Here is a 20,000-nt window from a genome sequence, read left to right as displayed (position 1 = left end):
AAACTACACAGGTTCATCTCTACTGTTGGAGCAGCCATACACTACACAGGTTCATCTCTACTGTTGGAGCAGCCATAAACTACACAGGTTCATCTCTACTGTTGGAGCAGCCATAAACTACACAGGTTCATCTCTACTGTTGGAGCAGCCATAAACTACACAGGTTCATCTCTACTGTTGGAGCAGCCATAAACTACACAGGTTCACCTCTGCTGTTGGAGCAGCCATAAACTACACAGGTTCATCTCTACTGTTGGAGCAGCCATAAACTACACAGGTTCACCTCTGCTGTTGGAGCAGCCATAAACTACACAGGTTCATCTATACTGTTGGAGCAGCCATAAACTACACGGGTTCATCTCTACTGTTGGAGCAGCCATAAACTACACAGGTTCATCTCTACTGTTGGAGCAGCCATAAACTACACAGGTTCATCTCTACTGTTGGAGCAGCCATAAACTACACAGGTTCACCTCTGCTGTTGGAGCAGCCATAAACTACACAGGTTCACCTCTGCTGTTGGAGCAGCCATAAACTACACAGGTTCATCTCTACTGTTGGAGCAGCCATAAACTACACAGGTTCACCTCTGCTGTTGGAGCAGCCATAAACTACACAGGTTCATCTCTGCTGTTGGAGCAGCCATAAACTACACAGGTTCATCCTGAATCTGTTCTCGGCATCGTTGTAAAGTTAGTTTCGTTGCGACCATGAGACCCGTTTCTGAACGTGTCTATACACACACATACCTCTCCTTAAAGGTGATGAAGATCTGGTAGAGGTTCTGGCCACTCTTGTTGGCGATGGAGTCCTGGATCTCCAGCAGAAGACTTCGGTGGACCTTCACCAGGTCCTGTGTGTCGTGAGGCCATGGTTTTAAGAAAAAAGTAAAATCACACCCATTTGAAATGAGGGGCGCTCTTATCATCATAGATCATATTCATACGTCATCTCACGAACAACTGGGTCTATGTGATCGGTTAGCCGATTTGCTCGTCTACATAAATTATGATGTAAAGTTTCCCTTCATTGTCAATGGTATTTAAAGATATATTTGATGTAAATGCAAACCTACCGGGATGTTCACAAACACTCTCTCCATCTCCACCGGAGACAAATACTCTCTGTTCAGAGGGTTCATGAAGTGCTGCAAGAGAGAGAGAGAGAGAGAGAGAGAGAGAGAGGTAGAGAGAGAGAGAGGTAGAGAGAGAGAGAGAGAGAGAGAGAGAGAGAGGTGGGGAGAGAGAGGGAGAGAGAGGGAGAGGGAGGGTTACATTTACACGTTTTTGTTTGGCATCGAAGTTTTTGTCTTTCTTCAATTTGTGAAGTGTGCGTGCGTGCGTGCGTGCGTGCGTGTGTGTGTGTGTGCGTGCGTGCGTGCGTGCGTGCGTGCGTGCAAAAGTAAATAGAAGCGTGCAAAAGAAAAAAAAATATATATATAAAAGCTAAACGTCGGGCAGAAAGAGAGACTGCCGTTCCTCCCTGTAGAATAACAAGAAAGCCATTTCCCCACCAAGGCTGTTACCGAGAGAGAGCCGAACAACAACGTTAGTCCATTCAGACCTGAGGACGCTGTCTGCGTCGTCCTCACAGCTTTTAACCACTTTAAGCATCATTTTAAACTGTAGCTGCTGAAAAAATAGCAGATCTACAATGTCGTAGCAATGTAACAACGACATTGTAGATCTGCTATTTTTTGGAAAATCATGAAAATGTGGGCGCATTTGAATATATATTTCTTATACAGCAAACGTTTTTTAAACTCAAATATTTGCTTCATATCTGGGGGGGGGGGGGGGGGGGGGTCCCTGGAACAACATATTTACAGATGGGGGTCTGCGGCCGAATACAGATCATTCTGGGGGTCCTTGACATGAAATCGTTTGAGAGCCCACAATCGTAGGTTTTTCAGAAAACTGTCATGATTTGGAAGACATTTTGTTTTGAATCTGATCTCGGGTCTAAATGGGTTAGTCAGCAAAAATAAACTCTGTCTGGGTTAGGACAGTATAATCTTATTGCTATGTGTACGGTTGATTTAGTCGACTAAAATGTATTTTGGCGGGTCTTGATGCCGTCGTAATGAGTGTTTTTACATTTACAAGCTCACAACGCGTCTCAACGCGACGCGTTGTGAGCTTGTAGATCGGCTATTTTCAGCATGCAACCAAGTGTAAAATGACTTATACTGGAACTCTTGTCCACTAGTCCCTTCCTAACATTTTAGTCTAGTTTTTATTTGTCGACAAAATTGTCAGTATATTTAGTCTTAGTTTTAGTCATCGTAGCTTAGTTTTAATTTAGTTTCCATTTGTTTTTGTCAGTGAAAAAAGGTAGTCGACGAACATTTTTCGTCTTAGTTTTAGTCGACGAAAACAACACTGGTCAAAAGAAGGGAAAAAAAGCCCAGACCCCACCACCACATCCATCCAGTCTTCTCTAACATCTCATCTCCATTCTCCAAAAGGACCGGCCGGTGGCACAGAACAACAAACATCTAGCCCGTTGAGACCCTGAAAACGTGACACCTGTGACAACCTTAGCTTTTAACCACTTTTTATGTATTCATCTTTAGCTGTTGAAAAGTAGCACATCTGCTATTTTTTTTAAATCGTGAAAATGTGTGCAAATCTTTGAAAATATTATTATTCCACAGTGAATGTTTTGCTTATATCTTTGCTTCTGGAGGGGGTCCCTGGAACAACATATTTTCAGATGGGGGGGTCTGCGGACAATTACATATAATTGTGGGGGTCCTTGGTTTTTTTGCATCGTGATTAAATCCGCGGCCTAATACATATGAACCCCCCAAACCGGAGTTCCAAATGAACTCCGGTTTGGGGGTTCTTCCGGCCCGACAACCTCAAACCACATGACTACAACATGACGTAAGTTATCATCTGCTCCCGGCATACGGTAAAATCGTAAACCTGAAAGATTGTACATATATGCCTCTGCCAGGTTGGATGACACCTACTGTATCATATAGCTTCTCTAATGGAGTCCAGAGACTCCGTCAGACTACATGGAATAAAGCAAATATTAAATCTCAAGACTGTAAAATGTAATGATGATTTTTTTATAGGGCCGACGAAACTGAAACAAAATCATGACATTTCTGAGACCGTTCATGTTTCTGGAAGATGTTTATTTTTATTTTTATCGAAGAACGACTGACATAGAAACATGGCTTTTTCAAGAAAACTGTCAGGATGTAGAAGAACATTTTTAGAATCTGATCTCAGGTTGAACTGTGAGTCTTTGAGTTAACGCACTTTTTTTGAGGTGTAACCCACAAGGTTTTCAAAGAGGTAAAAAATAAGAGGTGAAATACTTACATATACTTTACTGTGTGTGTGCAAATGCATGTGCAGCACATGCGCGTGCGTGTGAGTATGCGTGTGTGTGTGTGTGTGTGTGTGTGTGTGTGTGTGTTTGCGTGTGTGTGTGCGTTGCAACGCTGTGGTGTAGACAGGTGTTGCCTGTCGGCAGTGGCAGGGTTTGCACGTCTGATGTCTGTATTATCGGAGACCCCCGTGAGTGTGTGTGTGTGTGTGTGTGTGTGTGTGTGTGTGTGTGTGTGTGTGTGCGCGTGTGCGCGCAGCATGTGCTGCTACGAGCTTGTAGGTCTGCTATTTTAGAAAAAACGACTGACATAGAAACATAGCTTTTTCAGAAAACTGTCAGGATGTAGAAGACATTTTTAGAATCTGACCTCAGGTCAGAATGGGTTAATAAATAACTAATGACTTGAAAATAGCCGATCTATACGCTGTGACGTGTTGTGAGCTTGTAGATCTGCTATTTCCACACACGCTGTGATCCTACCTTCTCTATGGAGTCCAGAGACTCGCTGTATTTCTCCTCCGTTTGTCTGATCTCTGACAGACAGCAGCTCCTGATGTCCGTCTCCACCTGCTTCTGGAAGGTCTGCGCACACACACACACACACACACACACACACACACACACACACACACACACACACACACACACACACACACACACACACACACACACACACACACACACACACACACACACACACACACACACACACACACACACACACACACACACACACACACACACACACACACACACACACACACACACACACATTTATTTGCTTTCACATTTAACAAAAGATTATTGAACACAAACAATAGTAGATGCGCAAACTTAGAAAACTCTAGCTTTTCACCAGAGGAGAAAAACATTTTTTTTCCCTTTATTTTCCAAAATGAGTTAATAGCACAGGCAGACTCTTCACATACTAGAGCATGTCTGAATTAAGTGTCAGAGCTTAAATTGTAAATGTAAATATGAAATAAATGCTTAAACATGTAGCTAGGTGTAACGTTAGAGACCACAGAAGACATGTAAATATGAAATAAATGCTTAAACATGTAGCTAGGTGTAATGTTAGAGACCACAGAAGACATGTGAATATGAAATAAATGCTTAAACATGTAGCTATAGGTGTAATGTTAGAGTCCACAGAAGTGAACCTTTCAAGCCTGTTTTCTCAACTCACTGTTTCTCTGCAAGACATTACTCTATAAGCCATATCTCCAAAACTGGTGGGTCAAACTGAACAACCAATATGTCAATTTGAAGCTATGATTCCCTGCTTTCATATGACATGAAAAAACGAAATTTCAAAAAAATCCAATGGTAGTCCCTCAGTCAAATTTAGTCACATGCGACTGCCAATTATTGCAGACACTGAACAGAATTTTGCCAATGCCTGATCAGCTCTCGTAGGTGATTGCAGGTATTCCTGCAATCTTTATGGACATTACAGAGGCTTCCAAAATATTGAACACACAAGTAGTTTACATTTGTGTAGCCAAGCTGTATAATAGCATCGTTAAGACGCTGGTACTTAAGCACCTTTGGTAAGGAATGCCCCCCACTGCCTCAGCCAATCAAAGCTGAGCACCCTGTCTCAACCAAATGAAGAACACCTGCTTTTTTTCTCCTTACCAGTATTCCAATTTTGTCAGAATTATTAAAACATTTAAAAAATCCCACCCGTGTGTAGTGAGGGGCGCTAATATATTAAAGTCTAACTCATGTTGATGATTAGGTGATGTAATGGTGATATTAAAACAAACGCTGCCAACACAAACATTAAACGCCATTAACACTAAGGAGACACTAATGACGTAAATCACACATTATGATATAAATAAAATTTCCCTTCATTCTCAACGGCGTTTACAAAACAAACATTGAACTAAAGACAAACATTAAACCTGTATATAGGAGGGGCAAGCACACCTCAAAGAAAGAAAGGAAATGTCATGTCAGATTGACAGATCTGGAGGGCTGTGGTGGTGTGTCCCCCCCCCCGCCCCCCCCCCCCCCTTTTCCCCCTCACTGTATATGTTTCTTTTCCCTTTTTGCTGCCTTTATGATGAATTCCTGTTCTGTTCTTTAACTATATAGAAGTGTCTATTTGTACACGTCTCTAAATGTTTTGATGAATTGAACAATGTGGACCCTGTTGTAAACAAGTGTAATGCTTAATTGGGTCGTCCACTCACAGTTATCAGTCTTTGTATTGAGTTTGTGCTTGAAATGTACTGTAATTCTGCAAACTGTTAATAGATATTTCAATCAATCAATACATCAATCCACTGAAGGCAGTGAACTATACTTAGTCTAGCCAGTAGATGGCGGTGCACTCCAGGGTACAGCATCAGCAGACTGGTCTACCATATGAATATGATGGTATAATCCCTGTAAGTGTAGGCCTACTTTTCCTGTTATGACTACAATAAAACGTAGGGCATCAGGACTAAAATAATGACAAAAATAATGACTAAATTAAACTTAAGGGTGGACAGCCTCTGTCTTCATAGTTCTATAAAAGTGTGTGTGTGTGTGTGTGTGTGTGTGTGTGTGTGTGTGTGTGTGTGTGTGTGTGTGTGTGTGTGTGTGTGTGTGTGTGTGTGTGTGTGTGTGTACTGTTTTTTTTTTAATGTTTTTCAAAAATAGTAAAAAATGGCAAATATGTTTAGGGATAAGGGATGAGGGTGGCGCAAGATGGAGCGGGCCATCAGGACTAAAATAGTGACTAAATCCGGACTAAAATAGTGACTAAAATAAAGACTAAATTAAATGTACGGGTGGAGGGCATCAGGACTAAAATAAAGGCTAAATTAAACCTACGGGTGGAGGGCATCAGGACTAAAATAAAGACTAAATAAACGTATGGGCGGAGGGCATCAGGACTAAAATAGTGACTAAAATAAAGACTAAATTAACCGTACGGGTGGAGGGCATCAGGACTAAAATAAAGACTAAAATAAAGACTTAATTAAACGTACGGGTGGAGGGCATCAGGACTAAAATAAGACTAAATTAACCGTACGGGTGGAGGGCATCAGGACTAAAATAAAGACTAAATTAAACCGTACGGGTGGGAGGGCATCAGACTAAAATAAAGACTAGATTAACCGTACGGGTGGAGGGCATCAGGGACTAAAATGAAGACTAAATTAACCCATTCTGAACGGGAACCCATTTGGTGTTAGCATCATGTTATGCTTTAGCTATTGAAAAATAGCAGATCTACAAGCTCATAGCGCGCCACCGAGTGGCGCGCTATGAGCTTGTAGGTCTGCTATTTTTGAAAAATCGAAGAACGACTGACATTTTTATAGAATCTGATCTCAGGTCAGAATGGGTTAATCAGACCAGTGTGTGTCCCAGTGGAAACCTCGTATGAATCTGATCTCAGGTCAGACTAAATTAGACGTACGGGTGGAGGGACGGCCTCGGTCTTCATCAGGTCCTCGTAGATCTCTCCTCCGTCTTCGTCGTCGTAAACACAGTCGTACAAATCCTCCTCATCCTCAACCTCGTTCTCACTGTAATGTGCACGCACACACGCACACACACACACACACACACACACAACACACACACACACACACACACACACACACACACACCACACGCAGTGACGAAGATGCATAAGTACAAGTATCAATACTGAAAAGTAGAAATGTTACAAGTAAAATAATTCGAATGAAATCGAGTACGATTTACAATTCAGGCATTTAGCAGACGCTCTTAATCCAGAGCGATTTACATTAAGCAAGAACAAAAAAGCATGGGAATACATCACATAAAAACATTTATCATGAAACATGCGTAATCTAAGAACGTAACAGTGGAATATCTATATAATGAAACTATAAACTATACATATATATATATATATATATATACACCTACTCTATGAGGTCCTCCAGGTGATTGTAGATGTCTTCGTCCTCCACACTCTGCTCCGTGGGGAACGCCCTGTGGACGAGAGACAGACAGACAGACAGACAGACAGACAGACAGACAGACAGACAAGACACAAATAAATAACCCATTCTGACCTGAGATCAGATTCTAAAAAAATTCATCTACATCCTGACAGTTTTCTGAAAAGCTATGTTTCTATGTCAGTGGTTCGTCGAATTTTCAAAAAATAGCAGACCTACAAGCTCGTAGCGCGCCACTCGGTGGCGCGCTATGAGCTTGTAGATCTGCTGTTTTTCAATAGCTAAAAGCATAACATAACGCTAACACCAAAAGGGGTTCTCGCCCAGAATGGGTTGACTGGATGGACGATGGACGTTCCGTACCTGATTCCAGTCTGCTGAGCCAGCGCGGTGTGAGACAGCTTGGACAGAGTGTCCATCACCTGCAAGACAAGGAGGAAATGGGGACGTTAAAATCATCCATCCATTAACTGCGTTAATGGATTTTCTTCAATTATAACAACAGTTACAACAATTCATCGATAATTCTGCGTTTATCTCATTGGGCGGTTTTCTGTGAATGTGTGCGTGTGTGTGTGTGTGTGTGTGTGTGTGTGTGTGTGTGTGTGTGTGTGTGTGTGTGTGTGTGTTTGTGACCGAAGCTATAGGTCATTCAACATTTTAAAAAACAGCGAGTTGAGAAAACAGGTTTTGAAAAGTTCACTTCTGTGGTCTCTAACATTACACCTAGCTACATGTTTAAGCATTTATTTCATATTTACATGTCTTCTGTGGTCTCTAACATTACACCTAGCTACATGTTTAAGCATTTATTTTCATATTTACATGTCTTCTGTGGTCTCCAACATTACACCTAGCTACATGTTTAAGCATTTATTTCATATTTACATGTCTTCTGTGGTCTCTAACATTACACCTAGCTACATGTGTAAGCATTTATTTCATATTTACATGTCTTCTGTGGTCTCTAACATTACACCTTTAGCTACATGTTTAAGCATTTATTTCATATTTACATGTCTTCTGTGGTCTCTAACATTACACCTTTAGCTACATGTTTAAGCATTTATTTCATATTTACATGTCTTCTGTGGTCTCTAACATTACACCTATAGCTACATGTTTAAGCATTTATTTCATATTTACATGTCTTCTGTGGTCTCTAACATTACACCTTTAGCTACATGTTTAAGCATTTATTTCATATTTACATGTCAATTCCAGCTCTGACATTTATTTCAGACATTGTGATAAAGATTATGCTTTCTCACTTTTCCTCTTGAGCCACACATGTTTAATTGTTTTTCATTTTCTGTTTAGCATAACCTCATTTCATACTCAACATTCCCACATGTCAGTATTCAGTCATTATCAAGCGGTTTGCTAACTATGCATGCCGGCTAAGTTAGCAATCAGTTGATCTTGACTTGTTCTACAGTTTTATTATGCATATATTCATTCATTTCATTTCATAATTTGGACAGAGACAATTGGTTGGTCAAACATACTTGTATTCCTTTCAAAGTCCAAAGTATTATCATTACTATGTTGTCAAACACCCATTACTCACACCATCCTCATTTCCTGGTCAAAGTTACACAAAAGAGTCACCACTGAATCCACTGCTCCTTTTATAGGTGGAGGATTCAGATTGGGTTGCACCATGTTGCAGGGGGTGCGTGTGTCTGGCAATACATACTATTTAGTATGATTGCAACGAGACGGGTTGTTTAAAACCTGGTTTGTTAATTACTTTAGGATTGACTTAAGTATACTGTAAAGGTTTGGAAATGTTTTCTGTGTTACATGTTCACTAGTTGTGCAAGTGAATACTTTGGGGAAACCTGTCTCTAAGACAGATGGTTTGGGCCAATAGTCAGAGGCCTGGGTTTGAATGGAGTTAGTCAGTCCAGTGTGAGACATGGAGGGAGAAGGGCACAATGTGGGAAGCTCTGCCCTAGGACAGTGTTAGGACTGGTAATGTCCAGACTGGGTGCTTGAATTTAACCCATTCTGACCTGAGATCAGATTCATACGAGGTTTCCACTGGACACACACACTGGTCTGATTAACCCATTCTGACCTGAGATCAGATTCTAAAAAATGTCAGTCGTTCTTCGATTTCTCAAAAATAGCAGACCTACAAGCTCGTATCGCGCCACTCGGTGGCGCGATATGAGCTTGTAGATCTGCTATTTTCAATAGATAAAGCATGACATGATGCTAACACCAAAATGGGTGCCCGGTCAGAATGGGTTAAGCATGTCATTTAAGTTTGTTATTTTATTTATTTTTTAAAGTTTTTTTAAGTTTTTTGGAATTATTTTGAACATTATTTTTTGAAACCTTTGAAGAAATAAATCTTTGGCAACGATGGACATTTTTTGGTATGTCATTTTTCTGTGCACCTAGCCCTCATCAAACGGACTCATTTACAGACATGCTCTATAGTAAAGAGATCCGCCTGTGATATTAACTCATTTTGGATTAAAAGAAAGTATTAAAAACAAGTAACAGAACAGAACCCAGAAGGTTCTTTTCCATTAATGGCAGCCCCTAAACCTCAGACTGCTGCTGCATTACTGACAAACCCCCACAAGAGGGCAGCCTTCTCCAACACTTCAGCACAAGTCACAGAGTTTGCAGCTGAGAGACTACTGTAGTACAAGTGGGTGTACAGTGTCGCGGTTGGCCTACTGTATAAATAATTGTCATACTTCAACTACAGAACAAGCCACTACTAAGCTCACTCACGCATGTGTAAACTGTGTACGGTAACTAACCGTCTGTCTGCAACGGTCGTAAAGGCAATGTGCACGTAAGCCTACTATTGCTTCCACGTTGGTTGTGTGTACAGTGCACGTTCATATTAATCAAATCAAATCAAATCAAGCTTATTTGTTATAGCACATTTACAACAGCCAAGGCTGACCAAAGTGCCGGACAGGATTAAAGCAAAACTACAGAGCATATAGCAATTATAAAGCAATGGAACAAGAGACAATAAATATAAGACAGAGCATACAATATTAGCACAGAGCAGGAAATCACAATCGGGTGCAGTTAAAGGCGAGAAGGGAGAACAGATGAGTTTTGAGGAGGGATTTAAAAAGCTGGGCAGATTTAATATGGAGGGGCAGCATGTTCCAGAGCCTGGGGCCCCGTACATAGCCAGAGCCTGGGGCCCGTACATAGCCTGGGGGCCCGGCCCGTGCATAGCCGCAAAAAGCACGATCACCCCCTCCTCCTCTTACTATAGTCATGAGCTCGACCAGCGCAGCAGCTTATCCGCAGACCTTAACCCATTCTGACCTGAGATCAGATTCAAAAAAATGTCTGTTCATGTGCCCTCCCACAAAATGACCGGAACTACTTGAAATTTCACCAAAACCAGAGCAGAACTCCCACCACGGGACTCGGGGCAATCAGTTATTACAGTTGCAACCACTATATTAATGGCAAGTATTTCATACAACTTAATTTAAAAAAATCTGAACTAATCCCTTTAAACCCATTCTGAACGGGAACCCATTTTGGTGTCAGCATCATGTTATGCTTTAGCTATTGAAAAATAGCAGATCTACAAGCTCATAGGTGGCGCGCTACGAGCTTGTAGGTCTGCTATTTCTTGAAAAAATCGAAGAACGACTGACATTTTTTTAGAATCTGATCTCTCCAGGTGGAGCGAAATGCCTTCACGACGTACGACCGACGTCGCGACGTATATTTTTCCGTCGCAACGTATATTCGAGTACGTCCTGGCGTAAATATCAATTCGTCCCGGCAGAACGGGACTCGTCGCGGCTATATCTACCCGTTTTGCGACCTAGTAGTTTGACTATTCTTTTACGTCGCGACAGAACGGGACACGTCACGGCTATATCTACCCTTCTCGACGTAAAAGGTAATTCGTTGTGGCGTGTGTGGACTCGTCGCAACAGAACGGAACTCGTCGCGGCTATATCTACCCGTTTGCGACGTAGCCTAATAGGTTGACTTTGTTATATGCCCGGTGCGCGGTGCCCTGCGCGGTGCCCTGCGCTGCCCTACGCCCCACCGCGTGCACCTTGCCGGTCCGCCCTGCGCCCTGTGGCCTGGCACGTGTGCACGTTGTGCCAGGCACCTTGCCGGTCCGTGGAGCCCTTCGCCGTCCCCAGGCGACCCTGCGTTCCAGAGCTGTCACCCATGCCCACCGAAAATAGCTGATCTACCAGCTCCTATACGGGATGGCCCGACCCGCGTCTGTGGACCCCTGGGGATCACGGATAGTCCACGGGGGTCCGTCTGTGTGTGTTCTGCGCAGCCCCGTGCGCCTTGTGGATCAGAGCGCACGGGGGTTAATGATAATACCCCCGGGCGGTACGGGTCCCCGTGGACCCTTGGGGATCAAGGGGGGCCACGGGTGTCCACGTTTGCGGAGACGCTGCCTTCATATTAGCCTATACTTTAATAACAATAAGCAGCTGATCTACAATTGACAATTTGACATGTCATTGCGTCGTATTCTGTCTGTCTTTCACGCACGCACGCAGACATGTCACAGACCACCACATAACCATATTTGTATGGCCATATCGTTTATAGGCCTTATAGCTGAATAGCGCCGGCCGTCGGGGGTTCATTTGGTTCCACTTCCAACCGTCCCATTATGGTCAACACTTATGATATGCTATTGCATTCTTCCAACTAAAGATTTAAATATTAATCTGGCAGCTCCGAAAATAGCAGAAGATGTAATGCAGTAAATGACATGGCACGGACTGGCTCAGAAAATCTCCCTGCATCATTATAAACCAGGCCTATACTGAATGTAGGCAATTGAATTCCATTACGTTTGTTTCAATCAACTGAACTAGACCAATAAAATAGTAGGCTAGTATTTATGTTTTTCGTTAATAATAATACTGCTAATTATTATTGAACGGTAAGTACGCTGGTATGTACGCTATGGTACACTATAAGCTTGTATATCTGTTTATTTTAAGCATGCCGCCGCATTCTGTCAGAATCTCGTGTGTGTGTGTGTGTGTGTGTGTGTGTGTGTGTGTGTGTGTGTGTGTGTGTGTGTGTGTGTGTGTGTGTGTGTGTGTGTGTGTGTGTGTGTGTGTGTGTGAGCAACCTTTACAGAGAAACTGTGATAATGCGTGGCTTGTGCACATAGCCATGTGTGCAACTATAGGGCCTATTCTCGCATGCACCTATAGTTTGAGCGCTTGTGCTCCTATCCGTGCCCCCCCCCCCCCACCCCATGTGGACCCTTTGAGGGGGCCGGGGGGGGGGTCATATGCATTTCTATACAAGGCTATATTAGCCTATACTTTAGCCGATCATCAAAGCTCACCACGCTCATAGCGTCATTTCTGTCTGTCAGTCAGTCAGTCAGTCAGTCAGTCAGTCAGTCAGTCAGTCAGCCAGCCAGCCAGCCAGCCAGCCAGCCAGCCAGCGCAGAGCACGCAAAATATATAGTGATTGTTTTCTTACTTCTATAACAGCCTGTCTTTCTCATTTTATTGACTAACATTCACTTACATTGTCTTAGCACCGAAATAAACTATTCGTTCATTCATCAATGCATTCATTCATTCTTTCATTCAATTTACTGTTGTATTAAATGTTATGATAAACACTTTATGATTCTTATCTAAAGTACTCGGACCCTCGTCTGGTTCTGGTGTGTGACGACCCGGTTGACATTTCCATGGTTCGGACAGCTGCCAACGATGTAACACTTTGCACGTTTCATTTTTTTACTCAGAGATCCGTTTATCTACACATGTAATATTTTCAGGCAACGGACCTACACATGTCAGCTACCATAAACCACTTCAAGTTATTTTTTTTATAAAACAGGTCGGGAGTTATTAAACCGAACGTGGACGCTGTTCCAGTGTTACAATTGCTGCGCATGTCGGATTAATTGGCATGCATGATAAATGTAACAACGCTAAAAAACATCATTAAACATATCGTTTTCAGCTTAAAGCAATTATATTTCATTGAAGCAACTCCTTAGCATTGTTTTCATACCATAGATGTGATAAGAAAATGTAGGGAAAATAAGGGAAATATTAAATAGTATCGGGTGTACCAGTTTGGGCTTTTTTTATTTATTTATTTTTGGCACCCACCCACCGCCGTATAGGAACGTGACGCGGCTGCACATATATAAGTACATTGCATATTCACGTAGGCCTACAAGTACCTGTTATCAGTACACAGCCTGTTGGATATGTTATTACAACATTAAATTCCCCGAGATGTGCTATATTTGCTGTTATTTTATACCTAAAAGTGATGTTGTCAAGGCAGTAAGATATTTGTACTTCCCAAGGATTAAGGAGATGTTTTTAATTTTTTTAAAGGTTTGTACTTTAATGTTTATTTAGCATATTTAGAGTTATTTTTGCTCTCTAAACACATTGATGCATGGATCAAAAGAAAAAATTATAATACACTCCGCAGAATCCCACAGATTTTCCTCCGGAATCACCGCCTAAAAACATTGAAAAAACGCAGATTTCTTTTTCCTTTAGTCCTCACTGTCAGTCTGTGGAATAAACAAAAGAAATTACATTACTTAAATCGTTGTACATTCTCACAAGCATGTTTGTTATTTTCATATGTTCATGAATAGTAAAAGATAACTGTACCTCTTCTTCCACTTCTTCGTCTCGCCTGGAAAAAAGATCGACCATTAATGTTGGATTATTGTACTATATCTGTGGCTATATTAAAGGCCTTTTATATGTGATCTCACATAATGTGCGAGTCAGAGGCAGAGCTAACGTTACTCAATGATCATTTGCCGACTGATTTATATCACAGCACAGCGTGTGCTGAGAGAGAGAGAGAGAGAGAGAGAGAGAGAGTGAGAGAGAGAGAGAGAGAGAGAGAGGGGGGGGGGTGCTCCGTTTATTGGCTCTATATAGGCCGTGCGAGACAGGATTATTTTAAATAAATATGTCTCTGTCTCTGCGTCTCTAGAGCTATAACATATTGTGATGTGTGCAGCAGAGGAGGAGCTCAGTGATTGATGAGCAGAGACGCACTGATTGACGGCAGTGAATTCAGGTGGTGGACGCCAGTATAAAAGGGACACTTGGGTGTTTGTACAGGTCGGAGCATACGTCTTGCGGCACGGCACTCTGGGGACGGGAGGGGCCGTTCGCTGGTTTTAGTCCAGCCGACAGCGAAGACAGACAGCGAGGGGGAGTTAGCTTTGAATGAAGCAGGAGGGGAGACTACACTTACGGTCTCCATAGACAGGGCTGGGCAAGTAGCAGGGTGATCGGCCGCCTCGCTCCGCGACCTACGATGACAGCTGACCAAGTTTAAAGAGACTGTATTGTCAGCGCGGCACGCCGGCCAGCTAAGCATCCCCTGGGGAGTTGGACGGCGTCACAGCTCAGACCCTGGGGGGTCCCGCCCTGGCGGCTAGTTAAGTACATGACCAAACACTGTTGTATTATGTCACTATGTGTACATGTAAATAGGCTGGTATTTTATAGAGTGGTTTTATCATTAAGTGCTGTGCATATATGAAATGTCCTGTTATAGTTTATTACCTTTTTGCCTCATTCTATTATTGTTGTGCTTTAATAAAGATTGCTCTGTTATATATTTAAATCCCTTGTCTGTGGTCCGTCCAGGTTCTGACATAGCTACAATTTATAGCAAACATAGGAAACCCACTTTTATTACAAGCACACATGTGCACACATGTGTGCTATATGTTATAGCTGTGCTGTGATATAAATCAGTCGGCAAATGATGATTGAGTAACGTTAGCTCTGACTCGCACATTATGTGAGATCACATATAAAAGGCCTTTAATATAGCCACAGATCATATAGGAATACGAATAGGCTTGGGCACTACCCTACCATCTCTCTATAGTGGGGCACCGACGATCTGCAAGCTCACAACGCGCTGCATGTGGACGCAACACTTGGAGCTTGTAGATGCGCACCACAGATCATACAGGGCGTGTGTTCCAGCTAACCCTATAGCATAACACACACACACAAGCAACAGTATAGACATCTATTCATCATTATTTATTTCAAATCAAAATACAATGTAATGCTGCACCACTGTCATGAAGTTCGCACGCACGCACGCGTGCGACACACACACACACACACACACACACACACACACACACACACACACACACACACACACACACACACACACACACACACACACACACACACACACACACACACACACACACACACACACACACACACACACACACGAGATTCTGACAGAATGCGGCGGCATGCTTAAAATAAACAGATATACAAGCTTATAGTGTACCATAGCGTACATACCAGCGTACTTACCGTTCAATAATAATTAGCAGTATTATTATTAACGAAAAACATAAATACTAGCCTACTATTTTATTGGTCTAGTTCAGTTGATTGAAACAAACGTAATGGAATTCAATTGCCTACATTCAGTATAGGCCTGGTTTATAATGATGCAGGGAGATTTTCTGAGCCAGTCCGTGCCATGTCATTTACTGCATTACATCTTCTGCTATTTTCGGAGCTGCCAGATTAATATTTAAATCTTTAGTTGGAAGAATGCAATAGCATATCATAAGTGTTGACCATAATGGGACGGTTGGAAGTGGAACCAAATGAACCCCCGACGGCCGGCGCTATTCAGCTATAAGGCCTATAAACGATATGGCCATACAAATATGGTTATGTGGTGGTCTGTGACATGTCTGCGTGCGTGCGTGAAAGACAGACAGAATACGACGCAATGACATGTCAAATTGTCAATTGTAGATCAGCTGCTTATTGTTATTAAAGTATAGGCTAATATGAAGGCAGCGTCTCCGCAAACGTGGACACCCGTGGCCCCCCTTGATCCCCAAGGGTCCACGGGGACCCGTACCGCCCGGGGGTATTATCATTAACCCCCGTGCGCTCTGATCCACAAGGCGCACGGGGCTGCGCAGAACACACACACACACACACACACACACACACACACACACACACACACACACACACACACACACACACACACACACACACACACACACACACACACACACACACACACACACACACACACACACACACACAGACGGACCCCCGTGGACTACCGTGATCCCCAGGGGTCCACAGACGCGGGTCGGGCCATCCCGTATAGGAGCTGGTAGATCAGCTATTTTCGGTGGGCATGGGTGACAGCTCTGGAACGCAGGGTCGCCTGGGGACGGCGAAGGGCTCCACGGACCGGCAAGGTGCCTGGCACACGTGCACACGTGCCAGGCCACAGGGCGCAGGGCGGACCGGCAAGGTGCACGCGGTGGGCGTAGGGCAGCGCAGGGCACCGCGCAGGGCACCGCGCACCGGGCATATAACAAAGTCAACCTATTAGGCTACGTCGCAAACGGGTAGATATAGCCGCGACGAGTTCCGTTCTGTTGCGACGAGTCCACACACGCCACAACGAATTACCTTTTACGTCGAGAAGGGTAGATATAGCCGTGACGTGTCCCGTTCTGTCGCGACGTAAAAGAATAGTCAAACTACTAGGTCGCAAACGGGTAGATATAGCCGCGACGAGTCCGTTCTGCCGGGACGAATTGATATTTACGCCAGGACGTACTCGAATATACGTTGCGACGGAAAAATATACGTCGCGACGTCGGTCGTACGTCGTGAAGGCATTTCGCTGTCTCTCGATCTCAGGTCAGAATGGGTTAATCAGACCAGTGTGTGTCCCAGTGGAAACCCTCGTATGAATCTGATCTCGGGTCAGAATGAGTTAAGATTTTTAGGTGGGGGTCGGCAGGCAAATACTGCCTTGGGGATCCTAAAGGGTTAGAGCAGATAACTGTTAGGATTTGAGGACTTTTTTTGTTTTAATCGTCCTCAGGTCTTAATCGGTCAATACTGTTCTCTTCTATTTTAACCCATTCTGACCTGAGATTAGATTCATACGAGGTTTCCACTGGACACACACTGGTCTGATGAACCCATTCTGACCCGAGATCAGATTCTAAAAATGTCAGTCGTTCGATTTTTCAAAAATAGCAGACCTACAAGTTCATAGCGCGCCACTCGGTGGCGCGCTATGAGCTTGTAGATCTGCTATTTTTCAATAGCTAAAGCGACATAATGCTAACACCAAAAGGGGTTCCACCCAAAATGGGTTAATCGGTTAACATTGTTCTCTTCTATTTTAAGTACAGTATAGGCTGGAGGTTACAGTACAGTCGATTGATCCAGCCTGCGTGTTGTGATGACATCACAGGCGCCAACATGCACACGCTACTGTACATGTTGTACGACATGCAATTTCACGCTGGAATGATCAGCAAATCCAACGCCCTTGACCCTGTATAGTCTGTGTCAGAGAGAGAGAGAGAGAGAGAGGAAGAGAGAGAGAGAGAGAGAGAGAGAGAGAGAGAGAGAGAGAGAGAGAGAGAGAGAGAGAGAGAGAGAGAGAGAGAGAGAGAGAGAGAGAGAGAGAGAGAGAGAGAGAGAGAGAGAGAGAGAGAGAGAGAGAGAGAGAGAGAGAGAGAGAGAGAGCGAGAGAGAGAGAGCGAGCGAGCGAGCGAGCGCGAGAGCGAGAGCGAGAGCGAGAGCGAGAGCGAGAGCGAGAGAGAGAGAGAGAGAGAGACCTTACAAACAGGATGAGAGAGAGAGAGAGAGAGTAACGTGTAACGGCCTCTAGAACGCGCCGCCGGTCGGTTTCCTGTTTCGAAACGGGGCTTCCTCTTTTAGATGGGACCGTGTATTGATTGACCAACACGTGGAAGTGCGCGCACGCACGCATGCATACACACACACACACACACACACACAATACAGTACACGCACCACGCAAACTTTTACCCTTAATCACAGGCTCTTGAAAATCGATACTGATCACATAACCAGGCCTTCAACCATCCCATCCCCACTGCTCACACTATTAATACAATAGAGAGAGAGAGAGAGAGAGAGAGAGAGAGAGAGAGAGAGAGAGAGAGAGAGAGAGAGAGAGAGAGACAGAGACAGAGACAGAGACAGAGACAGAGACAGAGACAGAGACAGAGACAGAGACAGAGACAGAGACAGAGACAGAGACAGAGACAGAGACAGAGACAGAGACAGAGACACAGACACAGACACAGACACAGACACAGACACAGACACAGACACAGACACAGACACAGACACAGACACAGAGACAGAGAGAGAGACAGAGAGAGAGAGAGACAGAGAGAGAGAGAGAGAGAGAGAGAGAGAGAGAGACTACAGAAGACAAAGGGGGAATCATTCATATTCTCTGTGATGCCTTCATCTAAAAGAATCCCCGAGACCCGTTTCGGTGTGACAGGCGTTTCGGGCCGTTTGCAGAGAAACGCCATTCATCATGTGTGTGTGTGTGTGTGTGTGTGCGCAGCGGAGCAATGTCCATTCATCAGGCCAGACAGAAGTGGAGCGAACGGAGGTGCTGCTAGCACCGCCCCCGCGCGAGCACACACACACACACACACACACACACACACACACACACACACACACACACACACACACACACACACACACACACACACACACACACACACACACACACACACACACACACACACACACACACACACACACACACACACACACACACACACACACACACTTCCCAAGCGTCTCCAGGTCAAAGGTCACCAAACAGCCACCGCTCTGCAGTAACTGGGATGCAGATCCGACACACCAGTGTTGATGTTGTCAAACGTGCCAGTGAAATAAACAGTAATATAGTGACATCACACTATCAGCCCCTCCCCTAACCCCTCCCCCTTTATCATACAACAGCTGTGGGTGCGGCTTCAGATCAGGTGGATCACCGCCCATCACCACCCACCAGGCAAACCAGGCATACTTAACCCATTGTGACCTGAGATCAGATTCTAAAATTGATCGATTAAAAAAAAATAGCAGACCTACAAGCTCATAGCGCGCCACTCGGTGGCGCGCTATGAGCTTGTAGATCTGCTATTTTTCAATAGCTAAAGCATAACATGAGGCTAACACCAAAATGGGTTCCCACCCAAAATGGGTTAATGAACTGAGGGGCATTTCCACATTATAAAAACAACATTTTAACAAATACTGTACACTTAAAAAAAGAAGAAAAAAAAAGCTTCCTCCTTATAAAATAATAATACCTGATGATCACGTCTTCATGTCTTTATGTATGTAATATTGTTTTGTCCTATATGTACTATGTCAAATGGTGTGTATACTTGATGGATATTTTTCCTTTGGTATCTTGTTCACATCTTATTTCAATGTTAAAAATAACCTTGTATTTGGTGACAGGACTGCCCTGTCACCCAGTGTGATTTTATATCCATATTTGCTTGGTATTTATCCTATTATCAGCTGTCACCCTCTCCAGATGGAAAAATATGACGCATGACCTGACAAACAAACTTTGCTCTAAAGATGAGGATCAAAACACCCTCTCACCCTATGAGATATCGGGTCAACAACAGAATCCTATAATCAAAGACTTGATTAAAGTCAAAAACAGGATTCACACAATCGGACGCTCATGACGTTGTACTCTGATAATCACCGATCAACCTATTGCAATGTGACAACTGAATTCTGTATCTATGAAATGATTGCCAGTATAAATGTATGTGAAAAATGATGTAACAGGGTTCTGAACTTTTACAGCACGGAGAAGCTC

The 20,000-nt window shown here is 43.6% G+C and overlaps 1 protein-coding gene across 1 annotated transcript in view; it reads right to left on the bottom strand.

Moving 5' to 3' along the window:
- vav3 (vav guanine nucleotide exchange factor 3) overlaps positions 1-20,000 on the bottom strand; it is a gene marked incomplete at both ends in the record, with an annotated part of 199,015 nt that overhangs the window by 72,708 nt on the left and 106,307 nt on the right. Inside the window, 6 exon segments of the mRNA XM_083777615.1 lie at positions 750-853; positions 1,076-1,147; positions 3,829-3,930; positions 6,773-6,881; positions 7,252-7,317; positions 7,650-7,708. Coding sequence (XP_083633741.1) covers positions 750-853; positions 1,076-1,147; positions 3,829-3,930; positions 6,773-6,881; positions 7,252-7,317; positions 7,650-7,708 — 512 coding nt within the window.

Source organism: Protomyctophum parallelum (genome assembly GCF_964188405.1).
Source record: "Protomyctophum parallelum genome assembly, chromosome: 12".
NCBI lineage: Eukaryota > Metazoa > Chordata > Actinopteri > Myctophiformes > Myctophidae > Protomyctophum > Protomyctophum parallelum.
Note: the sequence above shows the minus strand (reverse complement) of the source record. Positions and strands in the feature narration are given on the sequence as shown.